This window comes from Pseudopodoces humilis, chromosome 13 (assembly GCF_049639895.1).
Source record: "Pseudopodoces humilis isolate 2021_Gansu_Grassland_sample_001 chromosome 13, ASM4963989v1, whole genome shotgun sequence".
In the NCBI taxonomy this organism is placed as follows: Eukaryota; Metazoa; Chordata; class Aves; order Passeriformes; family Paridae; genus Pseudopodoces; species Pseudopodoces humilis.
In genome coordinates this window covers 1,356,556-1,380,780 of record NC_142212.1, presented here as the reverse complement: position 1 = coordinate 1,380,780, position 24,225 = coordinate 1,356,556, and the positions used below count along the sequence as shown (strand labels likewise).

Genomic DNA, 24,225 nt, shown 5'->3' with positions numbered 1-24,225 from the left:
CCAAAATCCCTATCAGTGCTCCCACAGCAGACAGTGCACAGGAGCAGCACACTGTGCTCAGCTCTGTGACATTCTGAAGTCATCAGTGAGGAGAATGAATCTCTGCAGTTAGCTGAATACACGTGCATGTATAATGTCAGCAACTTGCATTTCCAGGGATTTCACAGTTTTCTGGAAGCTCAGGGATGTGGAACACCAGGGCTTGCTCTTGATGAGAGCACTTTGATAGCAGCTTGTTGGACCACTGGCTAGTTTTAATTTTATTATTCTTACAAAGGCACCCAACAATCCCAAAGGAAAGCAGAGCCCATCGAGATAGGCACTGTACAAATACTTACTAAAAACAGGCTTTGTTCGCAGCTCAAACAAAGAATACTTGAAAAGGAAAGAAAATTAAAAAAAAAAAAAGAAAAAAAGGAAAGTGTTGCCAAGGTTTCACAGCAGGAACAGAACTGTAGCATGAACTCCTGGCCAGTGTCCTGCCGGCTCCTGGGACAGGGCTAACTCCCTTCAGCACCAGTGAGCGAGCTGGTAGCATTGTTTCAAACAGAAAGAAGTAAATAGGAGCCTTTGTTCTCCCACCCCACAAAGAAAAATAACTGAAGTACATGTATTCCTTGTGCACACAACTCCTCCACATGGGAGAGGCAGGGGAATTCTTGTGGGAATCCCCTACTAAAACACTGGCAGAACATCACTGGCACTACAGAAAGTGAATCTGTACATTAGTCACAGCCCTATGCAAACAGAATTCGCCATTCTGCTGGAAAAAAAACGTGAAGCACACAGAGCCTGACACCAAGCAGAGAAGTTAGTGTCATAACAGCATTTCATGCAAGAAGCGGTAAAAAGAACAGAGAATTATCCCATATGGATTCAGTTGCACTGAGCAGGAAGTGTATTTGAAAAATACCAGGTTTAAATCAATTCTTCCAAGCAAAACCTCAAGTATTTCAAAGAATGCAAATCCTCTTCATGGCACACTTGAAACAGGGTCTTGCCACTGCTGCCATACAAGGCTTAATAGCTCAAAGATTTTGTCTTCCGCATGTAGAAGAGCCTTGGATTGGTTTTCACAAGCCCATTAAAAATTGTTTTTAAAGGTATTAACAAATATGCACATGGAAAGAGGCAGGTGGGCTCATATAAGGATTTATATCAAAGTAATACTATCCAGAACAGAAACCATATTTCCGTGAGAATCTATAATGTAAATATGGGATGTCCAAAAAAAAGAGGGCCAATTCCCATCCAAATCCCATAATACAGCAGCCTTAGACAAAAAAAGAAAAAAAAAAAAAAAAGTGGAACATTTCATTGAATTAACATCTATTTTTTATGACTAAAGGTGACAGAACCCTGCAATAGAACCATAGAATCCTTAAGGCTGGAAAAGACCCGGAAGATCAGCAGGTCCAACCACCAACCCAGCACCATCATGTTCACCATAAATCATGTCCTCAAGTGCCACAGCAACAGTTTTTGAACATTTCTGGGCTGTTCAAACACTCCAGCACTGCCTGGGCAGCCTGTCCAATGCTTCACTTTCAGTGATGGGACTTGTCCCTAACAGCCAATCTAAATCTTCCCTGGTGGGAAAGAGGTCATTTCCTTCTATCCTGTCCTTGTTCCCTGGGAGCAGATCATGATCCCCCTCCTGTCATGTGGAGAGAGACATTCTCTCCTGAGCCTCCTTTTCTCCAGGCTCCCTCAGCCCCTCCTGCTGCTCCAGACCCTTCCCCAGCTCTTCTCTTCCCTGGACACACTCCAGCCCCTCCAGGTCTCTCCTGTCAGGAGGGGCCCAAAACTGAGCCCAGAACTGAAGCACAGCCTCATCAGTGCCCAGCACAGGGTGGAACAGGAGACCTCCCCTCCGCACTTCTGGCTTCAGTGCAGCAGGAGCAGGCAGAATGCTACACTGCTTTCCTCTACTGAAACATCCAACTAGGCCACCAGAGCTATTCTTTCCCTTACTTAGTTTCCAAATTATTTCAGAAACAACAAAAAATGGTGTTAAGACAAATTACTCTGCAGAAATTTGCACAGTAACAAAGAGCCTGTGATTATATCAGCAATTTTCACATGGACTATTGATCTACTTCTGATTTATGAAAAAAGCTTTAACATTCAAAGCTTTATTCTGCTGCTTTTGTAATCAGCTGTACATATGCATGCTCTCTAAAAAACAAAGCAAAAGTCTTTTTGTTTAATTTTGCCTTTCAATTTATCCTTTGCTGTAAAGAAAAAGGTTACAATTCACTCAATTGCTCATTTCTCTACCAGGCCTAAGAGGTACAAATGCCCTTATTTCCTTGCCAGGAACCAGCAGCAGCACGCTTGCATGACAAGGCAAATCCATGCAACATCCACACCAAAGGAAAATATAAAGCTTTATAGACACAAATTTAAAAAATAAATAAATAAAATAAAATTTAAAAAAAAAAATTGAAAAATCCTAATTTCAGTATTGCATCGATCCAAATTCAATGCCTGTAGAAAGATCTGCAAAATTCAAACCAACTCAAGCCTGTAGTTTTTAAGAGTCCTCATCTTGGATTTTGGAATGTGTTCAATGATAATTAGTCAGGCTTAATAATAATCTTATTATACAAAAGATATTTTTCAAACCCCCCCCAAAACCCCAAAGCACTTAATGAAGTAACACTTCCATTCACATGAAACAATATATCAATTACAGACATTCAAACACCTCCCAGCTGAGATTTTGCAGGTTTTTGCTGAAGGGACCCAGACAAAGAACTACAAATCAAGAGAGTCAGTTCTTTGAATTTTGCCAGCTGCTATTTTGGGTGCTGAGCATGGCAATTTGGAGAGCACTGCTTTGTGACCAGAGCCTGGCCCGAGATGCTGTGGACCCAGAACCAGCTCAGTAACTGCAGAAGGAGGATTTACTTTTGTCTTTTGATTTTTCAAATAGCCATGAAACTGCACCCTGGCTTGAGGAACAAGGTTACAATGCACTTGTCTTGCACTAACATGCCTATTTTATGGCACCCTTTTGCTTTGAATGTTTTCCTTTTAAGCACAGCCTCTCACACGTGTTTAAATGTTTGGCACAAAACAGTCGAAAAAGCTCTTTGTTGTAGCTTGCTGCCAAGAGGTTTGGATTTGGGCTGGTTATTGTTTGTTCCCTCCATACTAATGACATCCTTTAGACAAACATTTGGCAACACACTCTTGGCTCAGAAATCCCCACATTTTCTCAAGGAAAGATCCTTCCATGCTGTTAAATGAATATGAAAAATTGGGATCTCTGTATGAAAAAGGTGGAGAACTACTGTACTGGTTATGAAACAAAGCAAAACTCGGACCTGTTGGACTATGGAAAAAAAGTGGGGCACAAGTGAAGACAGAAAAGGCAGAGCACCACTTTCAAGAAATTCCCAAGTTTCCCACAGTGAGAAAAGGTGTGTAAATGGAGTCAAACAAACCACCCATGCCCTCAGTTAATGCCAGCAGCACTGAAACAGAGCTGTTCTGAACCACCTCATGACTGGTGTCCCACTCCACTCTTCCCTGACCTGTAAAACATGATTTTCCACACAAGTAATTTCACGTTCATATTAAGGTAAATATTCTGTTGCCCTTGAAACATTGTAGTCTTCTGCCTGCCTTCAGGAGCTGTTCACATCCTCTTTAATCCAAAAGAAAATAATTTTATGCATCTTTTTCCCCCTTCAGTAGTACACCTTGAGAATATCCTGAATGTTTTGGGGTTTTTTTGGGAGATGAAATAAGTTGATTTTAAGAAGGACAATTTTCTGCACACTTGTAGTAAACCTTGCACAGCTGATAGAGCCCCAGGATTGCTGGGACTGCTCCTGCAAACACAGCACAATGAAGCTCCTCCAGGGTCCCACAGGAACCCAGGAACTACATCTGAGGCAGCAATAATCTGCTGTCACTTATTAAGTTGAGCTTCAACAGATGTTTAAACAGGACTGAGGTTTATCATCAATAAATCTGTCATGCTCACTTAGCTTTGACTCTAATTAGGGATGCATAAGCCCCCTCTCTTGTTCAATTTCAAATTTCTTTTGAACACATTTTAAAAGCTCAGTTTATCTCAGTTGCTGCTTTATGGTTTTGGTCTAATTCTTTTATGGAGTTTTGAGACAAAACTGAATTGGAACAAAAGAACATTAATGAACATAATGAACATTATAAGAAAAGTTGTGAAAAAAGTGAAAGTGAAAAATAAAGGATTTGGGAAACAGATGGTAAGGGAAGAGGGAGGGCAGCAAAGAACATGACAAATGCATACCATGGCCTCTAAACTATTTCATCCCAGCCTGGAGGATTTGTAATTGCTGTCAATATTGTGGTAAAACCTGCAGAGGTACTGGGGTCTACCACACAAATGGATATCAAAACTACTCACCTTCTGATGAGGTAAGAAAACACCTTCTGAGGGTCTTTGCTCCCACCAGTAACTTCTTATTAAACAAGAGTATAGAATCATGGAAGGGCCCTCAAGGCTCATCTCATCCCATCCCCTGCCATGGCCAGGGACACCTTCCACTGTCCCAGATTGCTCCAAGCCCTGTCCAGCCTGGCCTTGGACACTCCCAGGGATGGGGAGTGTTGTACACAGCCCTCAAATTTTACAAGTACCATATGAAAACATTTTGGAAATAAAATGATCTGAACCTTTTTCTAAATCAACATAGGAATACAGAATTTTTCATGCAGGGCCACTTATGTTTTCATCCTTAAGCATCAAGTGTCATCTGGTGGATTGACACAGAACTGCACCAAAGAACCTCTCCCAAAAAATTTACTAGGGAGGAAAAGATAAATGAACTAAACAGAGACAAATATTTACCTATGGCCTCAGAGATGCAAAAAAAATAGAAGCCCAAAGCTCTGCCAGGTGCAGAAGAGGATCAGCCATAAGATTCTTATAACACATCCAGGGATGTGGTGGAATTACCACTGAAATTTGAGAAATGCAAATTTTTTTATGACTTACTGTCTGAAAGTTACTAAAAAGCTGTATGCCTCCAACAAAGACTTTGAAAAATCTCAGTCAAATATTTATTTAAGTTTTTTAATCTAATCTGAGAGTCATAGGTAACTACTTGAACCTGGAACTGGAGCTTTAAAGGAGAACTGTCACCTTGGGTGAAATGTCAAGCTGTTTTCCCTCATGAGGAAAAAAAAAATCAAAAACGTGGTAAAGAATCAGATGCCTTAATCAAAGCCAACAGGGATCCTGCAAACCTATAAATAAAAAATCAAATATTTAACTAGAAATCCCTATTTCTTTCTATGCCTTTGAAACATACATCCTGTGCTTCTCTCTCAACCAAAATTAATCAAATTAATCAGCTATGATATCATGATTTTAAAAAACAGACATCTCCTTTTTTAGCACTAAAGAGAAGCAAGAGCCTGAGCCAAGAAGAAAAAGATAGATTACAAGAAACTCCTACTAATGAAGCTCCTGGAGACAAATAATAAAATTTTAAAACCAAAACAAAAACCCCACAAAAACCAAACCAAACCAAAAACCCCCACAGAACAAACAAACAAACAAAAAGGAGCCATTGCCAGGATCACCACAAAATTATTATTTTCTATCAGTTTTAATGCTTCAATCTGAAAAGTAATCCCCCCTCCAATGAACATAATACTTTAAAGACATTGATTTTGAAACATATTTAACAATCTTGGTAAGCAAACAATGGGGCACACACCTCCAGGAAATAACTCCAGTTCATAGGAAGAAGACAAGTGTTGATTAACTTATGAAACAGAAAAAACAGCAGCATCTTCCTGGCCTTTCAAATAATTTCACTGCTTATTGTGGAAGGTCATGGTCACAGCTGCTGATGGAACTAAAGCAAGTTTTAATTGTTTGAAATCACAGCAAAAGCCAATTGCCAGAGAAGGCAGCCCAGCCTCCACAGCATGGTTTTATTTGTCAAGGTCCTAGAATGATTTGGGCTCGATGGCATTTTAAAGATAGTCTAATTTCAACAAGATGTTCCTGCCATGGGCAGAGACTCCTTCCACTGTCACAGGCATTTCCAAGCCCTGTCCAGCCTGGACTTGGACATTTCCAGGGATCCAGGGGCAGCCACAGCTTCTCTGGGCACCTGTGCCAGGGCCTCACCATTCTCTTACAGCCAAGAATTTCTTCTTAAAATCTAATTTAACTCTGCCCTCTGGCACTGGGAGGCCGTTCTCCTTATCCTGTCACTCCAGGCCCTTATCAGAAGTCCCACTCTAAATTTCTTAGAGACTGTTTGGGCACTGCAATGGGCTCTAAGGTCTCCCAAGAGCCTTCTCTTCTTCAGGTTGAACACCCCCAGCTCTCTCAGCCTAGCTCCATCTCCAGCTGGTACGACTCTTTTAACTCTTATTTCCCATGCTGTATTAATGTGCATAGAGGAATTTAATCCAGGCCCTAATGAAGCCAATCTACTGGCTGGAGTAGCTGGAATTGCTTTGCATTGTCTTTCAGGTGCTCTCCTGCCACCTGTGATCCCTCTCCAGGCTCTGGGCATCTCTTGCTGTCACTGCCATCAAACCAGAAGGAGTGGGACAGATTGAGGTTCTCCTACTTTAGTTTTTGGGACAAGTGGCTGTGTTCTGTGTTAGACTGGGTGGTTCTGTGTTATGAAGTCAGACTCCATCAACTTCATCATTTTCCAAAGTCAAATTGATGAGCGAAGGACACCTTACAGACACAGAATTTATCTGTTCTCTGACACTTCTGTCCTGTGTGGGATCAAAGAGAAGAGCAGCCAAGGCTCAATTTGAGCCTTGAGTCATGGCCCCACCATGGCTGACCAGGTGACCAGGTTTTCCAGGGGCTGACAAGGGATGTGTCACCATCCTCATTTTAGTGCTAACCAGAGAGCTCCTCTGAAGCCATTTCCCACCTCACTCCATACTACTGTGTTTTGGTTAGTAGCCAAGCACAGTCTCAGAGCCCACGACCTGTAATAATAGCAAAATTACTAATATCTACTAAATACTAAATAACTAATAAATAAATACTAAAAACTAAGAATACGTCCTAAGAGGAACAATGTCAACTAAACTGCTTCCTACTCCTGAATCAGAAACAGAAATACTCAAAGAATTGTTTATACTCCTCCCTTACAAGCCTAATCCAGTCTTCCCCCAAACCTGACACAAGAGAGAAGGCAACCACAAAGTCCAGTCTATCCAGGAGAAAGTGAGAGCAGACTTCTCAGCAGGAATTTCTAACAGGCAGCTGAGAAAAGGTTTGTTACTCTCTGCATCCCAAGTCACAGCTGCCACTAATAACTGGCAATGCTACAGATGGAGAGCAGATCCATCTGGCTGTGAGGAGACCGTGTATCTGTGCACTCTGGTTCAAGCTGAAACCTTAAAGGTTACCCAAAACACCACCAGTTCTTCATGCAAAGAGCTGTCTTGCTGGTAACACACAAGCCTAGATACAACCCAAGCTTTTGGGCAGCCTTAGAGCTGAACCAAGTCCAACAGGGTATTACAGACAGCTCAAATAACCTAATCTTTTTTACAGGCTCCAAATAAAGTCCTCAAGTGACCAAGATGAAGTATGGAAGAGCCAAAAAGCTTCAGGAGGTCAAGAGGAAGCAAAGCCAATCCTCTTGATTTTCTCAACTGCTGTCAGATGTCCATCCAACTGAACTGACAAAGACCAAAGAGCATTACCTCAAAGCTCAATTCAGAGGTAGCTGATCCAGTCAAAGTGTGAGCACTGTCTATTAACATCTGAAGGGTCCGTTGTTTCAATCATACAGTCTAAGTCAGTACTTGAAACAGGACAAGTTTCTGATTCTCCTGATTAGAAACTGTCAAGCAAGTGAGTGCAAAACATGGTCTGCTTAACTGCAGAGGAAGCCAGAGCACTAGAGCAGCACCTTACCTCTCAGTAACCTCATAGTTCCATGCCCAATTATTTTGGGTGAAATCCAAAAATACTTTAGGTAGCTAAAGAGGTTAATACAGTTATTAAAATAAAATTTTTAAAAAAATAAATTAAAAAATCAGTCTACTGTAACATACCATGCATTTACCCCTGGTGCTCCAAGGTAAAGATATGATCTTGCTATTAGTCCTAGAAGAACAAAAAGCTCTGAACTCTGCACGCATAATAAGAGGAGCCCTCCTCCACAAACTGCAGAGCAGCAACAGTGCCAAAATTGTGTTCCAGCTCAAGGCACCAGAATGTCTTACCACCCTGACAAGTAAAGCCACTTCAGTGAGGAGTCCTCATGCCCCATTAGAGACTGCAAACCCTATGTTTAGGAGAATGGAAAGAAGCTGAGAGATTTACAAGAATTAGCAGGGCCACATCCTGAGTTTCCTACAACACCCACTTTTTCCACTGAAGATCTGTGGTCTCACAGAGCATGAGTCAATCAAATGCCACTTTATCCAATACAAAAAGATGTAACTCCAGCATGACACCAGCTTCTACCTGAAGGAATCTTTTCCTGACATACATCCTACAGATTCCTTAAACACTCATCTTTCTAGCTTTGGCTTTGGTGTTGGTGCCAAGACTGCTGGCTGCCAGCACAGTAGGAACTCAACTTTGTAATGGGGGAGGGGGGCAGGGAAGCATTCCTGACAATATTAGCAATTAGGAGTTTCCTGTAACATCAGCAGAGCACTCACTGGTGAACAGCTCAGAACTACAGAAAATTATTTTCTTCTCTCAGATTTGATCAGTCATTATTAAGATGCCAAGGTGACCTCTGTCATCTGCCTGCAGGACCCCTGGAACTGCTGCAGAGCCAACAGTTTAGACTATTCCACAATGAATAAGACTCTTTCCTTTGGCAGAACCCAAATTCTCCCACTTTTCAGCATCCCATTTTTCCCCTGCCCTCAGGTCACTACCTGAGCCACTGATCACTAAACATCTTATATTTACCTCAAGAATGACAGATATCTTTCTCTGACTGCTGCAATTTTTCCTAATCTCCCAAACTGAAAGAAATCTAGTCTTTCCAGATGGACCCATGTACTTCACAAGCTGAAGTACAAAAGGAACTTCCATCAATTTCTACTGTAACAAACACATCCCCTCTGATAAAGAGGAAAATTAAGGGGAAAGAAAACCAAAATTTTGTTCCTACTTTTATTTTCCCATTGGAACAGAGGGGTGTAACAGGCAATAAACATTTTTTTTCCTGTCATTTCCTGGTCTTATGGACCAAAGCCTTTCATGCCACATAAACAATAATACTCCTATCAAGCCTGTAAACAGAGAGTGTAAAAGATAATATAAAAACTATTTAGAATAGCCTGGGCTTTTTTTCTTAATGATATTGACATCCTGAAGACAATCCCCAATTGTTAAGCACCCCAGATCTTAAACTAAGATTACTTTACAATCTGTATCCTCAAGCACTTTTAAGGATAATTGAAGGAGATTACCTAACATTTGAATATGGAGAACACTCATAACATGACTTGTAGGGAACTCTACATTTGGTTCAGAACTCTGAGCATACTTGGGACCTAAATCTGGAGAACATAGATATCCATTTTCTTACAAAGCTGACAGACTCAGAATATTTTTTCCCCTAACAAGACACTGGTCAGTATTCTCCCTCTGCTGGTACTGGGTCTGCTAGTATTGCAGGCTGACTACAGCACAAAAAACTTGACTATCAGTGATTGTTTCTGAAGCGTCATCCCAAAAAAATCCCTGTGTCCTGGTTACAGCAAGGACAGGGTTAATTTTTACTGCAGAACCCAGAGGTTATTCCCTGCCACTTCATATCATTTTCCAGGTCATGGTCAGGTATTGTCAAGGGTCCTGCACATGAGCTTGTTGGCCACTTTCCTGTTCATTCTGTATTACTATTGTTGCCTTCATTATTAATTTTCTTACCTCATTGCTGTTTTCAGTAAATTGATTTCTCAGCTCATGATCTTTACCTGCTGTGCCTCCAATTCTCCTCTCCAGCTGCCACAAGGGAGAGAGCAAGTGGAGCATGGTTTGGAAAGGCTTGGTGGGAGCACTGAATTGAGGAGTACCATTCCCAAACCATGACACCATGAAATTAAGCACAATGACAAAGAGCAGGAAACATGCCATTGTTTATAATAATCCTGGCTACATGATATAAAACTATGTGTGCCCTCATTTACAAACACTGCAAGCCAACTTTGAATAGTGGGTTAGCCTACCTGAACTCAGAAGATAATGCTTCTTTTCTAGTGGAAAATCCATCCAAGGATCCAATAACATATAAAGGAAGCTAAAGCCAAGCTCATACTGCCAAGGATCTGCTGTTTGCCTTCACTGGATGAAGCTATTCCAGCATGTATACAACACATGACGTTATTTTTGAAGGCCTTTTTAAAAACCAAACACACTCAAAAAAATCCCAAACAAAATAACCAAACCAAACAAAAGAAAAATCCCAAACAAAAAAAAATCAAACAAAACAAATCACAATATCCTTCCTGCCCCTAAAAAACCCCCACAAATCCCCCAACAGAAACAAGAAAAACACTCTCCAAAACAGTACTTGTAACAAAGATTTTAGTCTCTTCCCACCCAGAAGAGCCTTAGCCATGCTGGCCAGACCTCAGGTGAGTTTACATGCACAGCCCCAAAAAGGCATGAGCTCACCACCTGCAAGATGCTTTAGCAGAAGAAAGCTAAAAGAGTGTCCCAAATTTGGAGACTAGCACCGTGAAACTAATCAAAGCTAAACACAAATAGCTCTTTTTACATGGTCTGTATGACAGAAGCTGAGAGAAGGAAGAAGCTGGAGGTGTTTGCATTAACTTTCTGGAAGAGTGTGCTGGGAATGTGTTCAGAAGTGGGTGTGCCTGATGGAGCGTGGCTCTGTCAGCTCAGAGCTAACATTTAGGAGATAATCGTCACCACTGAAAAACAGACTGGAAAGAAGGAAGTCATACTCCTGATTTCTCACAAAAAGCAATTAGTTTAAAACAATAATAAAAAAATCCCAACCCTACAAGACAAAACCTAAGCCAAAAACCACACCAGATCTAATATCAGTAATCAACAAAACCAGAATATTTATTTAATTAAATTTTAGCCTTTGGACTACATGGAGAACAGATGTAATGGGTGGGATTGACAGAGAGCAGCAGCGCTGACCTATCTATGTCAACTCCAAGTAAGAGAACAAAGATATCAATATCTTTAATGAATATCCTACATATTTCAGCCAGACAACAGCCAAACACTGTCACTATGTAGCCTCTACAAACATTTCTAAGCTATCTATAAACTGCTGTAGAAATCCACAGCTGAGCTACACTTCAAATCCTGCATAAATCAGCCTCTATCATGACTGTCATTAAATAAATGCAAAAATAACAATGTAAAAAAAATACAGACTTCCAGTTTTTGTGGGTTTTTTGTTTAAACAAACTAGTTCAAATCCTGCAATTGTGACATCCAGCTCTTAAAAATGCATTTAATGTATTCCAAAAGGAAAAGGGAAAAAAAAAAAGGGACACTACAATTTAATCAATACCAGCAAGTTAAAATAAAGACTCTACACCACATCTTGAATAGGCCATCTGGGTGCAGGGAGTGAGGACAAATTCAGAGTCAGCTGAAGAGCCAGCTAATGATGCAGCAGCACATTTTCATCACTGAAAATCAAATCTACTGCAAGTCAGAGCCAAAACAAGGAAGTGTAACAACCTACATCCAGTTTCTGCATATTCACAGAATTACAGAATCACATATGGTTTGCTTTGGAAGGGACCTTAAAGGCCACCACATTCCAATCCCCTTCCCATGGGGGTACTGCCATAGGTACTTTCCACTAGACCAGGATGCTGGACAACAAAGACAAACCTATCTGATAAATGCAGTCCTTATGAAGAAAAATCTTGTTAATTCCATTTCTTTTATTCTGGACATTAATTACACATTCATTCAGTAGACATATTTACACAAGTCTATTACCCAGCTGAAACACCACCTAAAAATACATAGAATTAAGAATTATCATTTTAAGCAGAACTCTGATTATAAATCAAACAGTAACTTGAACATTACCACCGTATTTTCAGTTCAGGCTTCCTTTTGGATAAGCATTTTTCCAAAAGATTCCCTTTCTGTGGGAAACTCTGGGCATGCAATCTGGCTGATTAGCTCTAGTCCTGTACTGGTTACCCACTGACATGAGAAGACATCCAAGAAGATACACCCAGGGAAAGCTCTGCCCACTCTTTTCAGACGAGGCTTTATCCTGCTCCAGCCTGTGTTAATCCCTGGAAGTGTGACCTCCCTCCAATATATCTATCTGGCAGCAGAATCACCAGAGGGAAAACTATAAAATTTCTTTGGGTCATGTCTTTTAACACCAAAGTTGCTGAAAAGCATGCTCTGCTTCTAAATGAAATAAATGACAGTAATCATCACTACACCAGACTGAAAAATAAGGACTTGGATTTGAAGGTCTGCCACAAGCCTTCTCAGCAAGGACACACCACTGCAATCCCCAGCATCAACTTAAAAAATCCTTCAAACACCGTCTGATTTTCAAGTCTTAAAAAAATAAACAAAACCAAAATGGAAGTTACAGAATCACACTTGAACTACTCCCCCTTCTATAACTGTGCCCCCTTTGAAAATACCTACTAACATTTTAAAAAGAAAAAACAATTTTATTTCATAAAAAGGTATTTTAATGCCTTTACTGCAAATGATGATTCTGCACTATTTTCAGAAACTAAGGTACATGACATTTAAACATCTTTAATGCATTTCTAAAGATAGATAAATATATTGATTTACTAATCAAATGGATATTAGATTCTCATCTTATTTTTCCCACTACCTGGTGAAATAAAAAATCAGCTTTTAGTGCCAAGCACCTCCTCAGTAGGTTCCTGAAGGATTCCCTGTGGGATGCATGGTACTTAGGAATGACAATGATGATGGGTTTTGTTATTTATATCACCACAACCAGAAATCTTCAAGCTACACCAAGAGATTACATACTCAAAAGCCTCATTTAATATGTAAGATAGCTTCTTCCATCACTAGATAGTGGAACATAAATTCAGTGGTGGGTGGAGATTAAATTAAATAAAATAAAAAACCAGGGAAACAGCAGCACAGAGTTATCATAGGTCCACAAGCACAATCTACCTAAACCTCCATGTTTTGGATATAAAACTAAAAGTTTAAGAGAATTGGAAATAATGCACAAGAATGCACATTTTTGCAATCTGGTCTCCAGAAGGATCTGAAGATCAAGGCTAAGTTCAGCTCAAACTGCAGTAACTCAGGGTTTATTCATTTTTATTAGTCATCCAAGCAGATGTCACAGCAGAAACATCTTGGGAAAAGATGTCATCAGGAATATCCTGGAAGTTCCACATAACTGGAATATGTTAGAGGGAAGAGACTGAGAACAGCTGGAAATGGAAAAAATAAAAAAAAAGTGGTAGGTTGATGCTGAGCCACATCAGTAGTACTCAAGGATTCCTCAGGCACTGTGAAGTGGGACAAACAGATGACCAGGACTCAACAGGAGTTTGGTGTTCATCCAATAAAGCTGATGGAACAGATCAGGAATCGGGAGACAGCATAATCTAATGTGTTTGGCAGATTTGGAATATACTCTTAGCAGCCAATATCTTTGTGGTTGGAGCAATGTAGGTGCAAAAAGCAGATGTAAGGGAATCAAACAGCCAAATTTAAAACCTGTGTTCTCATGGTTGAAGATTTTTAAGAGGATTTCATCAAGCCTCTTCCAGATTACAGGTACCACCTATGACTCCTGTGTTTCTGACCCTCACTGAAGAGAGAGGAAACCATCACCTTATAAAGGCTCTGCTGTCATCAAAAATCATTCAGCAAGATCCTGCTCGATTCTCCATGGAGAAACCTAATCCAACAGTGAGGGAGGAGAGAAAAGGAGCAATAAAACAGTGCACACTGTGCAGCTGGAGGCAACTCACCTGCGGGTTCCTTACAGCTTGGAACGAATCAGCTCAAACCCAAAATACAACACTTTGCACAGAGGAGAGAGGAGCGGGGTGGAACATCCATCCTCATGCTGTATTGTCATGATACAACATTTTAACACTTCAAACATACATGCAAAACTATGGCACAGCTCTCTATATCGTTCTGAACAACTAGAATTCCTGTTACCAGCCATAAGAAAAGTTCTGTTTCCATGGACTCCATGAATTCTGTGAGTTGATGAACCCTCCAGCTTTAAGACACAATGGAATTTTTGAACAATTGAGTGTAGGGGGAAGAAAAGAAATAATAAAACCACCTCTTGCTGCCAGCTATTCTATAACCATTTGCTACAAAGGTTTTTGGTCTGTGGCCAGAACCCCAAAGTAGATGGACAAGTAACACAGCAGCTCTCCTATCCTCAAAATTTGCTTCGGCAGTTTCTTTGTCCTAAGAAGAGGATTAACAGTTTTTAAAATAACTTTTGGGACTTGCATGGTCTGGGAAATACCAACAAAGCACCAGACTATCCTTTCAAGTGAATAAGAAAAGCATCTGTTCTGCATTCCAAGTGAAGCAACTTTTTTGAGTGCACAACCATCAAGATCAAGCAGCCATAACTCCAACCAAAGGCCCAGTTCCAACAATGCCACACAGTATGGAGACAGGATTTTAAACAATTATTACTTTTATTTTACTATTTTGAGGAAATCTTACTCTCCCCTAGCTATGTACACTTGCACTTCCACCAGTAAATTAGGAATGGCAAAGCAAGGCACGTATTTGCATAAGATGAAAAAAATTTTAGGAAATGCATTTCTCAAGTGTGCAATAATTAGAGGGAGACCTCTCCCCTCAATGTTGATGTTTGGCTCTGTGTTTCTACCAAGAAACAGGCTGTAAGAATTTCAATAGCAATCAGTAAAACATTTCTGGGAGAGCTCAGCAGGCAGCACTGTTTGTTCCTCCATGGGAAACTTCACTCTGCATGAATGACTCCCACAGCCAGTGAGAGCAATTCACAGAGGTGGAACACCTGGCTCCAACAGGAAATTGGAATGGCTGAGGTTTTCCATCAGGCAAAATTCATCTACCCCCAGTCAGGAGCTTTGCAGATAATCAACAAACAAGGGAAAAATGGGGGAAAAAAATTAAATAGAAAACCCATATATGTTATTTCAATACAAGTCCCTAAGAGCTCCAAGACAGACACTACTACAGCCTGGGGACCGGGCCTTAATCACTGTCGGTTTTTGCAGGTTCAGCCACAGCTCCAGGACAACCATGTCAACCAACAGCACCATATTACCTAAGGGGGCACAATCCCCTTTTCCATCCCATTTAAGAGAGAATACAATGCCCACTTTGCACTATGTTCAGCTATCCCAGCAGCAGCAGCATGGAGCTGCAGTGGTTGACCCAAAGGCCAGATCACAACCAAATCCCTGGAGCTCCAAACACCTCTCCAAAGGCGTGGTCAAGGTGGGCTTGTGTGAGGGAGCTCCATCCTTCACTGAGAGCCTCCATGAAGAGCCTTGCACATTTCTCCCCCAAAGGGTATGGGAACTGAGTAGACTCTCACCCCCTGTCTTTCCCAGAAACACTTCAGCCAGTACCAGGCATGATGCTGGATTGTAACAGCAAAATCTAGGAAAAAACCAAACCCACAGGAAGCTGAGATCTGGCGGTATTTTCATTCGCTGGTCTGCAGAGAGAGCATTCCTTCCTCTAAATCAAATTCCTCCAGTATTTATTCAGCTCTCTGTTGGTGTTAGTTTCCCTTACTTCTGCAGTGCCCACAGGTTAATCTCCCAGAGCATTTTGTACAGGATTCCTCATCTACAAAATTTCAGACTACTTACTGATTTTGACTTTAAAACCCTATTTCCCCAAAATCTCTTCCTACACCCCATCAGGTTTTTTTGCACTGCACTCACTTTTTCCTTCTTTTGTATCTCAGTCTTCTGTTCTACTACTTCATTCCCTTCAGTTTTTACACAAACATTTTTATTCTGCTTTTTAAAGCTTTGGGTGAAATTCAAATCACAAGCCCCCATAAGACACATAGGGCCAGTTGCAGAAAGCACAGTATCTCTGCAGATCCCATTCTGGAAGTGATAATCAAACTACACTTAGCAGGTGATTCATATCAAACATGGCAAACCCATGTTTGGAGGCTTCTTTGGTCTTCCTTTCACAGTTCCTTGCCCCAATGTTTGGTACATTTACTTTCATCCTATTCCAACCTCAAGGCCCAAAATGATTACTGAAGTAGCAAGAATCTCATGAATGTAAATATTTGCTCAGGGTTAAGTTACCAAGAGAGAATTTCTGCTCAGAGCCTGCAAACGCAAAAAGAAAGAATAAAAAGAGGCCAAGAGTTTAAGAAAACTAGAGCCCAGTGTTAGATTCCTTCATTATAGTCAGACACCTGCCTGTTTCTCAGAAGTATAAAATATTGCCTGCTTTTCAGAAGTATAAAACAAAGAGGAGAAACCTCTCACATCCAAGTGATATTTAGATGTCACCCTGTCTTTCAAAAAATACTGGGACTACTGGGTTCTTTGGACTTTTAGAGATTAGGTTCTTCAATATCAAGACTGGTACCCTCCAAAAATCTCCATCCAGATTGCTGTGATGCCATGTGCAGATGTGTATGCTGCTTGCACACACTGTACCCAAATGCTCCATCCCAAAGACAGAGGCTGGGCTTCCAGTAACAGACTGATATTTAATCAGTGACAACTCTGGACCCCGTGTTAGTGTCTTAGCCATGCACATTAACTAGCTCAATGAGTACCAGAAATTAACCATAAAGGTATTACACTTTCAGCAGTGGTTCTGTATACTTCAGCAGAGATTATTCAAAATGCTTGAAGAGAGAAAAATGGCAAATACCATATGTAAATGATTCATTCAGTAGTCCAGCATAAAAATGCTCTCTCCTTGAATAGTCATTAAACAAAAGAATTTCTATGAAGCAGCATCAAGTTAGATGAATAAAGAAGAAAAAAGAACTAGAACAATTTTTCAGAAGGGGACATTTCAGGTTTTAAAAATGCAATTACAGTAAAGTAATTGCTCATGGCCATGCATGAGGACCTAGAATGTTTCAGAGCTCCTCACCTCTCAAAGCAATGGCCAGTGGTCTGCTCTGTCCCTGTTAATATCTTGAAGGTTCTGTCATCTCAAAAGATGCATTTTTCCTATGACTAACAACAGATTTGAAGACCATTAATTCTACATGACTCTATTCACAGCTCAATGACTGCTTCTGACCCAACCTCAAGAGTGCCCTCTGAACAGTTATCAATACATCCAGCACATTTAAATGTACTCTAGAGGACTATGGAATCTTAAAATTTAGAAATGGTTATTCTTGCCTTTAGTGACTCTGAGCTCTCTAGAAAGTCACCAGCACTTAAGACACCGAAGTTGGTAATACTTGACATATTTCTTCAAGACACAAAACATCCTTCTCAGGCTATTGGTGCCCAACACGAGTGCAGAGTGGGACCAACAATGCCTCTCGAGGATGCTGTGTGACAGTAAAGCCAGATTTATTGGCCCCACCACTTAACACACATCACATCATCAGGCAGCATCAACAAAGGAGAAAAATCCCATTTTAGCACTCCTGCAACTTTTTTATGCTAATGGTTAACTGTGAAAGAGCAGGTGGTTTTTAGAGTTCGTAAGCACAAAATAATTATACTAAGAAGGAGAGAAGAAGGACTGAGGGACAAAAGTATCATGTCCGTATCTGAAAGGTCATTCAAACTGCCTTGCTTCAAGAGAGGAATTTCATCCCCTGTTAATGGGGGGACTATAGATGAGGAGTTGATGAACTCACTTTGCTGAGCCCCTCAAGGATCCTGCAAGGAGTCCTGCATGACATGACTGAGATTATTCTATGTCAACCTCCTCTTCTCGGTCTTTCACCTCAATTCTTCACCTAGCCCTCTCATAGCAGCTTTGGCTCATTGGCTTTCTGTCCCACACAAGGGTCTTAACCCCAGGCTAATAGTGAGAAAAGTGAAACCCAGAAAACAAGAAAGCAGGTAACAGCAACAAACTCTTTCACAGAAAGACAAAAATAGCAACAAAACTCAGTAAAACCAGAAGAAGCAGGGAGAGAACATTTTGTGAGTGGTCAGGTACCACAGAGGCAACGCGCTTTAGGTAATGCCACTTAAACTCAACAAGTTAACCCTGAGAAGCCAGACCACAACTGCAGATCTGGGTATTTCTCACAGAAGGACGTGGTGACCACTGCCAGAAAAAGCAATGGCCACAGCACCAAGGCAGCAGAGATGAGCATGAGGCTGTCACCCCAATCAGTATCACCAGTGGGGACACCCTGCACCAGCACATCTCTGCACAGGCTGGCACGGCACCCATCTGGTACCCAGGTAAAGCAAATCCTCGGTATTGTAGTACCAGGAACTCCGAATCACAGGCAGCACAGATGGAATGGACAGCCACAAGCTGTGAAATAAAACCCAAAGACCCATACAATTTTAAGATACTGCAAAGTGTAAAATTCCAATCTAGTTATAATAACCCTTGCTTTTAGCAGCTGGCTGGGAATGGAAATGGGGAGAGTAGAGGGAGGGGAAAAAAATTCCCCTGGAAGTACTTTTCAGTGTACCTCACTATTGTTCCACCAACAAAGGCATCTCAAATTTCACCATTCATAACCTCCAAAGCAGCCAGAGTTCTGTGCTGTGACTTGACTGCCTCCTAAATGCTCCAGAGAATGCAACACTGAGCTGCAGACATCTATTTACAATTTCACATGGATTTTCACCATGGAGGCCTGGGGTGCTCAGGGGTGCCAGGCTCAGTTCTCAATGGGGGTGTTCAAAGGAGTTGGCAGAGGACAAAAAAAAAAGAGCCCTGAAAGCTGATGACAGGCATGCAGCATGGCTCGAGAGCTGCCACATCATGGAAAGGAATTCAAATATACTCCCTCCTATTTTCACTCTTCTCTCTCTTACTCATGTCCAAGTTCATCTTAGCTCAGGCTATGTCATACACTCTGTTCCCACATCTGAAATACATGAAGAAATATATGAAGTCATGTTATTTTTTACTTAAAAGGAACTTTCAACTAGTTCAGAGAATTTGGAACGAGACACATTTTCAAAAGGATATTAATATTTATCATTATGTAAGAATAGCAAATCATTGTCGGTCTCTGGAGTGAAACATAAATTTCACATTAAAATTTGATAATGCCAATACAAATGGATACCACAGTAGTTATTACAGCTTTTAATCTGCCACCATTCAGTCAACTCAAACAAGTTAACATCTACACAATCAATGGCTCAAATGTCTAACACAATATCTGTATCCAGGGAGCTAGAAATATTCATTACTTAGGTTTTACCAGTCACCTCTTTTAGTTTCAAATTGAGTTTTTGGTAAATTAAAAATTTAAATTTAAGAAATAAAATGTAAATTTTAACAAAACAGCTCGAAGAAGAAAATTAATCTTCCTCAAAAGCATTTCACAAGTTCATAGCTTTAGTAGAAACCAGAGTGCAGTCAGAGGAATTAAAGCATTAATCACAGTATTGCTGCATGTACAGTCCCTGCCCTTTCAATTCTCACCCAGACCACTGGGTCACACTCACTGACCAAAGCAGGACCATTACTGACCTCCAATAATCTTATCAAGATCCCTAAATAAAAAAGGACCATACAATCTGGAAATGAGCTTGGACAGCAGGAACAGACACACTTCAGTCAGGAACATTCAGTGTTCTTTGAGCTTGCAGGCACATGGGAAGACAAAGCTGTTTCCACAACCTCCTACAGAAGTTAGCTACACATTTTTCATTGAAAACCAGTCGGAAATGGCTGGAGTTTAGGCCATATTTCAGAGGGCAGCACTGCCCACACCACTCCATCTCACGCACTTCGTTTGAGAACAAAGCTTTCTCCACTCCCAACACATTGCACCTGATGAGGGAACTCGGGGTATAAAACCATAGCAATACTTTGGAACACCAAGCCACAAGAACTGCCTTGAAAACACTGCAATGCGAACAATGCACGAGTGAAAAATCATCGCCCGGGATTCTGACTTCCCAGTCTGTTGCTCCTGGTGTCACAAGGTTTCAACATCCCACTTCCACCACTACTGACCTAAGGCAGTCTTCCTCATTCTGGATCACATGCAGAAGCTCATCCCACACAAAAAGCCATGAGCACCATCACTGCTGTGATTCTACTGTTTTTACTGTTTTGAATATAATATTCTCTCTTGTACCTTTGAGACACTCCAAGACCAAATACGCTCTGCAGTCCCAACCTTGTCCTACATTATCACCTCAGCCAAAGCTGTGAGCTGGGGAAACACCCACAAGAATTGTGCTGGTCAGTATTTCTGTAGCATTAGTACACTACACTGGGTTTCCTTAAGGAAAGGGCAACCTGGCATCAGCCCTGTCTCCCTTCCCTGGCTCTGTGGAAGATACCTGACAGGCCTTAGATCTGCACACTTGGCAAGAGGCAGAGTCTGCTGGAAAGAGAAAAGTCCTGGGTTCACTTTCAGCAAGAGCTCTAGACATACATTTAAATGCAAGAAAGTGCACCAAGTGAGACTGAACAGCAATTTCAGCTCCATCCAAGAATGATTCCAGACAGGACTGCGCAAGCAGGGCACATCAGATCAGAGCCACAAGAGCAAGCAAGCTGTACAGATTTCCCTTAGATCACCGCACTGAGTGCCCTGACTCTGGAAACAGGAATAAAGCTCATTGGCATCTCCACGAAGAGCGCTGACCACATTCAAGAAAATAAACACACACATACAGAGGGTCACCTATTGCATCAATCTACAAGCAACTGCCCTTGAAGTTACATATTGCTTGTATTGTAATCTACAAGCAACTGACATGAGAATCCTGGCTCCTTCACTGACAGAGCCAAAAATTGCCATTTCAGCTACTGCAGGCTCCAACCCATGTGGGAGGACCACTCTAAAAATTAATGTACGGAGGCTGATAACCAAGAAGTTCAGGAGGTGCCAGAAGTCAGACTACCTGAATAGCTCTGGATCCTGGGTAGGTGGGGAACTTCAGCAGCTCTGCAAGTCACCATAATCTTTCCTAGGCTGATTCAGCTTTTACCTACCCAAGAAGCAGGGCAGAAAACTTCCCCTTTTTAAAAATAAGAATTTATTTATTTAAAAGGAGTTCCTTCAAACAGAATCTCATTTTTATCATTCTTCTTTAGCGTTATTAAGGTAAGAAAACATACAATATAAAGAACTGGGTCACAAGTGAGCTAAATCAGGAACAACCCAGCTTGCTTATTTCAAGGGATATTATAAACACAGCTCTTGCTAGATGGAGTATGAACTCTAAAACATCCTCCAAGCATTGTGAAAAACAGCTTTCTATGAAAGACAAACTTCTAAAGAATGCATTTTATCAATGTATTTGTCACCATACAGAACCCCTTTCCATTCTGCATGCTTCTCAACAAAACCAATTCTGGTCATTAACAATTGCCAATAGTCACTTCCATTCTTTGGTGCCGCTGCGTATCAGGCACTTCAAGATTCTTTTATGTTGCAGAGATATTTTCCTTTGTGTTAAAATTCCCTATATCTTGCAATGGAACTAAGGTAGAGTATATCCCTTTAACATAATTAAACCACTCTTAATATTTGGAATGGAAAATGTGACATAGGTACTGAGGTTTATAAAACAGCTACGATACATGTGGCCAGTTTTCTAAACATGAATCTCATAAGGGGTTTTAGGGCTTCTTCCCCCCCCCTTTGTTGCTTTTTTTTTCTTTCTTTTTCCACGAGAAAGCTGCCTTTTTACAGAGACAGACAACTAAACATAAGAGACCATTATGGTTCAGAGATTTCCAATTTGCAACTGAAAATGTTTTACGTTCAGAGTACTAACAGTTCCAGAAGGTATTTAAAAAGGAGAAAGGGAAAAAAACCTCAGCATTTCATAAGTGCCTGGATTGGCAGGAAATACATTTAATCCATACAGTTAATAGCAGTCTTACTGAATGTTGAACAGAACTGATTTTGTGTGGTCTTGGGAGAACTAAAAATACATTTCCACAGCTCAGGGCTGCATTTACTCAAACATGGATTCCCTGGCCATTGTGAGGCGCACAGGGAGCCGGCAGTGTGTGCGGGGTGAGCCCGCAGCTGGAGCTTGCGGGGCCGTGGGCAGCGCGGCCAGCGCCGCTCTGGGGAGGACGGGCCGGCCCCGCGGGCCATGGGTTTGCATCGGAACCGCACCAGCCGCTGGCGGGGGCAAGGAACGAAAAGAAAAAATAATAAAAAAAAAAATCAATTAAAGAAAGAAAGTTAGTTGAGCGTGCCCCCGGGTCCGTGCGGGCTGTTCCGCTGGGCCTCCGCCGACCCCCGGCGGAGCGGCCCGAGCCCCTGGCTCCCCGCCGAGGGCGCGGGCGGACCGGGGCCCTGGCGCCAGCGGGGCCGGCGGGACCTCGCGGAGCGCCCGCCGGCTGCTATGGGGAGGGCAGGGCAGGGCAGAGCAGGGAGGCGGCGGCGGGGGGCCCGCACACCTGGGGCGGGGCCGGCCCGGGAACCTCCCCGGGGACCTCCCCGCCCGCGCCGCTGAGACCCCGCGGCCCGCCGGGACCCCCGCACCGCCGCGCCCCCGGCCCGGCTCCCCGCGGCCGCCGCAGCCGCCACCGAGAGCTCGGCGGGCCAGCGCGGGGCTCCCCCGGAGGAACCGCGGCCGGGGCGCGGGGCGTAGCCTTACCCTCCGGTTCCATCTGCTCCCGCCGCCGCGCTCCGGCGCTCCCCGAGCCGCTGCGCGCCGAGCTGGGCCGGGCGCTTACAAAGGCGGCCGCCGGGCGAGGGGGGTGGGTTTCCTCTCCCTCCCACTGCAGCTGCATCGCGCCATGAGGCGCCGCCAGCGGGACGCGGCGCCCCTGAAGGCGGCGGAGGCGGGATGCGCCCCTGGCCCGGCCCGGCCCAGGCGGCGGCGGGACACGCCGGAGGGGCCGGCCCGGCTGCCGGGGGACCAGGTGCTGCTCCCGGCCCGGGGGCAGCTGCGGGGAAAGGGCGCACCCGCCTGGGCTGGCCCCTCCCTAGAGCCGGGAGCGGGGGCCGAGGGGAGGGGGAGAACACCCTTTCCTGTCCCCTTCCCGCCCGGCCCTGGGGGCACAGCGCCGGCCTCTTGCGGGGCCCCGGGGCAGCGCTGCGAGGAGCCCCCGCTGAGGCAGAGCCGCCCCGGGCTGACCGAGGGCATCCCGCTCCCCTCAGGTGAACCGCGGGGCTCCGGCATGCAGCTGCAGGGAGAAAGAGGCGCCCAAACTCCTCAGCACCCGCGTGCCACAGGAAGGTGTTGATGGGTCCCTTCGGTACGAAGGAGGACGAAGGAGGACGAAGCCAGGGCGAAGCTCAAAACAAGCGATAGAAAGGGAAACCTAAGGGCTACAGGCTCTACACCGGCTGTTGCCCTTGGAGCCAAAAGCTTCTCGGTGCAGCTGCTGTGAGACACATGCCGAGGCCCAGGAGAGAGCCCGGGCTGTGTACGGCTTCTCTGGCTGACCTGTTCTTCCCTGTACATGTCACAGAGCAATTCAAATACGAATTTTGTCTGAGGGGATCAAACCCTGCCAGCCTCTTCCCACCTCCCAGAACCATTACAAACAGCAAGAGCTTCTTGAATCTTCAGACCCGAAGGCCCATCACTGTTCTGTGCCTGGACAGGTCGTAGGATGCTGTAGGTAGGAGGGATTGCAGCTGAGTTGGAGGGTGATGCTCTCTTTTGTAGTCCTGGTGAAGTTCTCCTTCCAGAGAGGTAAAACCCTGCCTCTTCAGGTGAGGCACATACTGAACGGAGAGATTTCTGAAATTTAAGATCCCAGATTCTCATCACAAGGAGTAAATACAGAGAAAAACAAAAGTACCTATCAAGCAATCTATTTCTGAAAGCACAAAGGCTTGTAAAATGGTCTTTACAAAGGCATTTACCTTCAGGAAAAAACAGCAACACAATGAAATGAAAAGTTATCTGTTTTGGGCTTTAGTCTATTTTTTATTACCCAGTAGTTTGTCATTGCTCTTTACCTTCCCCCTGAAATATCCAGTGTTGATGATTAGTGTGGAAATAGACTGTTGAGCACTTCAGTAGTGTGGTGGAATGGACATGCAGTTTTACAGTCACATTCCCAAAATTAATTTCTGAGGACTAATCATTCCAGAATAAAAGAAGTAGCTGTTCTAGATCAACTCTATG

The 24,225-nt window shown here is 42.9% G+C and overlaps 1 protein-coding gene across 1 annotated transcript in view; it reads right to left on the bottom strand.

Annotated features, from left to right (window-relative positions):
- The window catches only part of FGD3 (FYVE, RhoGEF and PH domain containing 3), a 96,475-nt gene extending 73,599 nt beyond the window's left edge, over positions 1–22,876 (bottom strand). Inside the window, exon 1 of the mRNA XM_088061877.1 lies at positions 22,741–22,876. Coding sequence (XP_087918003.1) covers positions 22,741–22,876 — 136 coding nt within the window. The remainder of the gene's footprint in view (positions 1–22,740) is intronic.
- Positions 22,877–24,225: the final 1,349 nt, after the last annotated feature.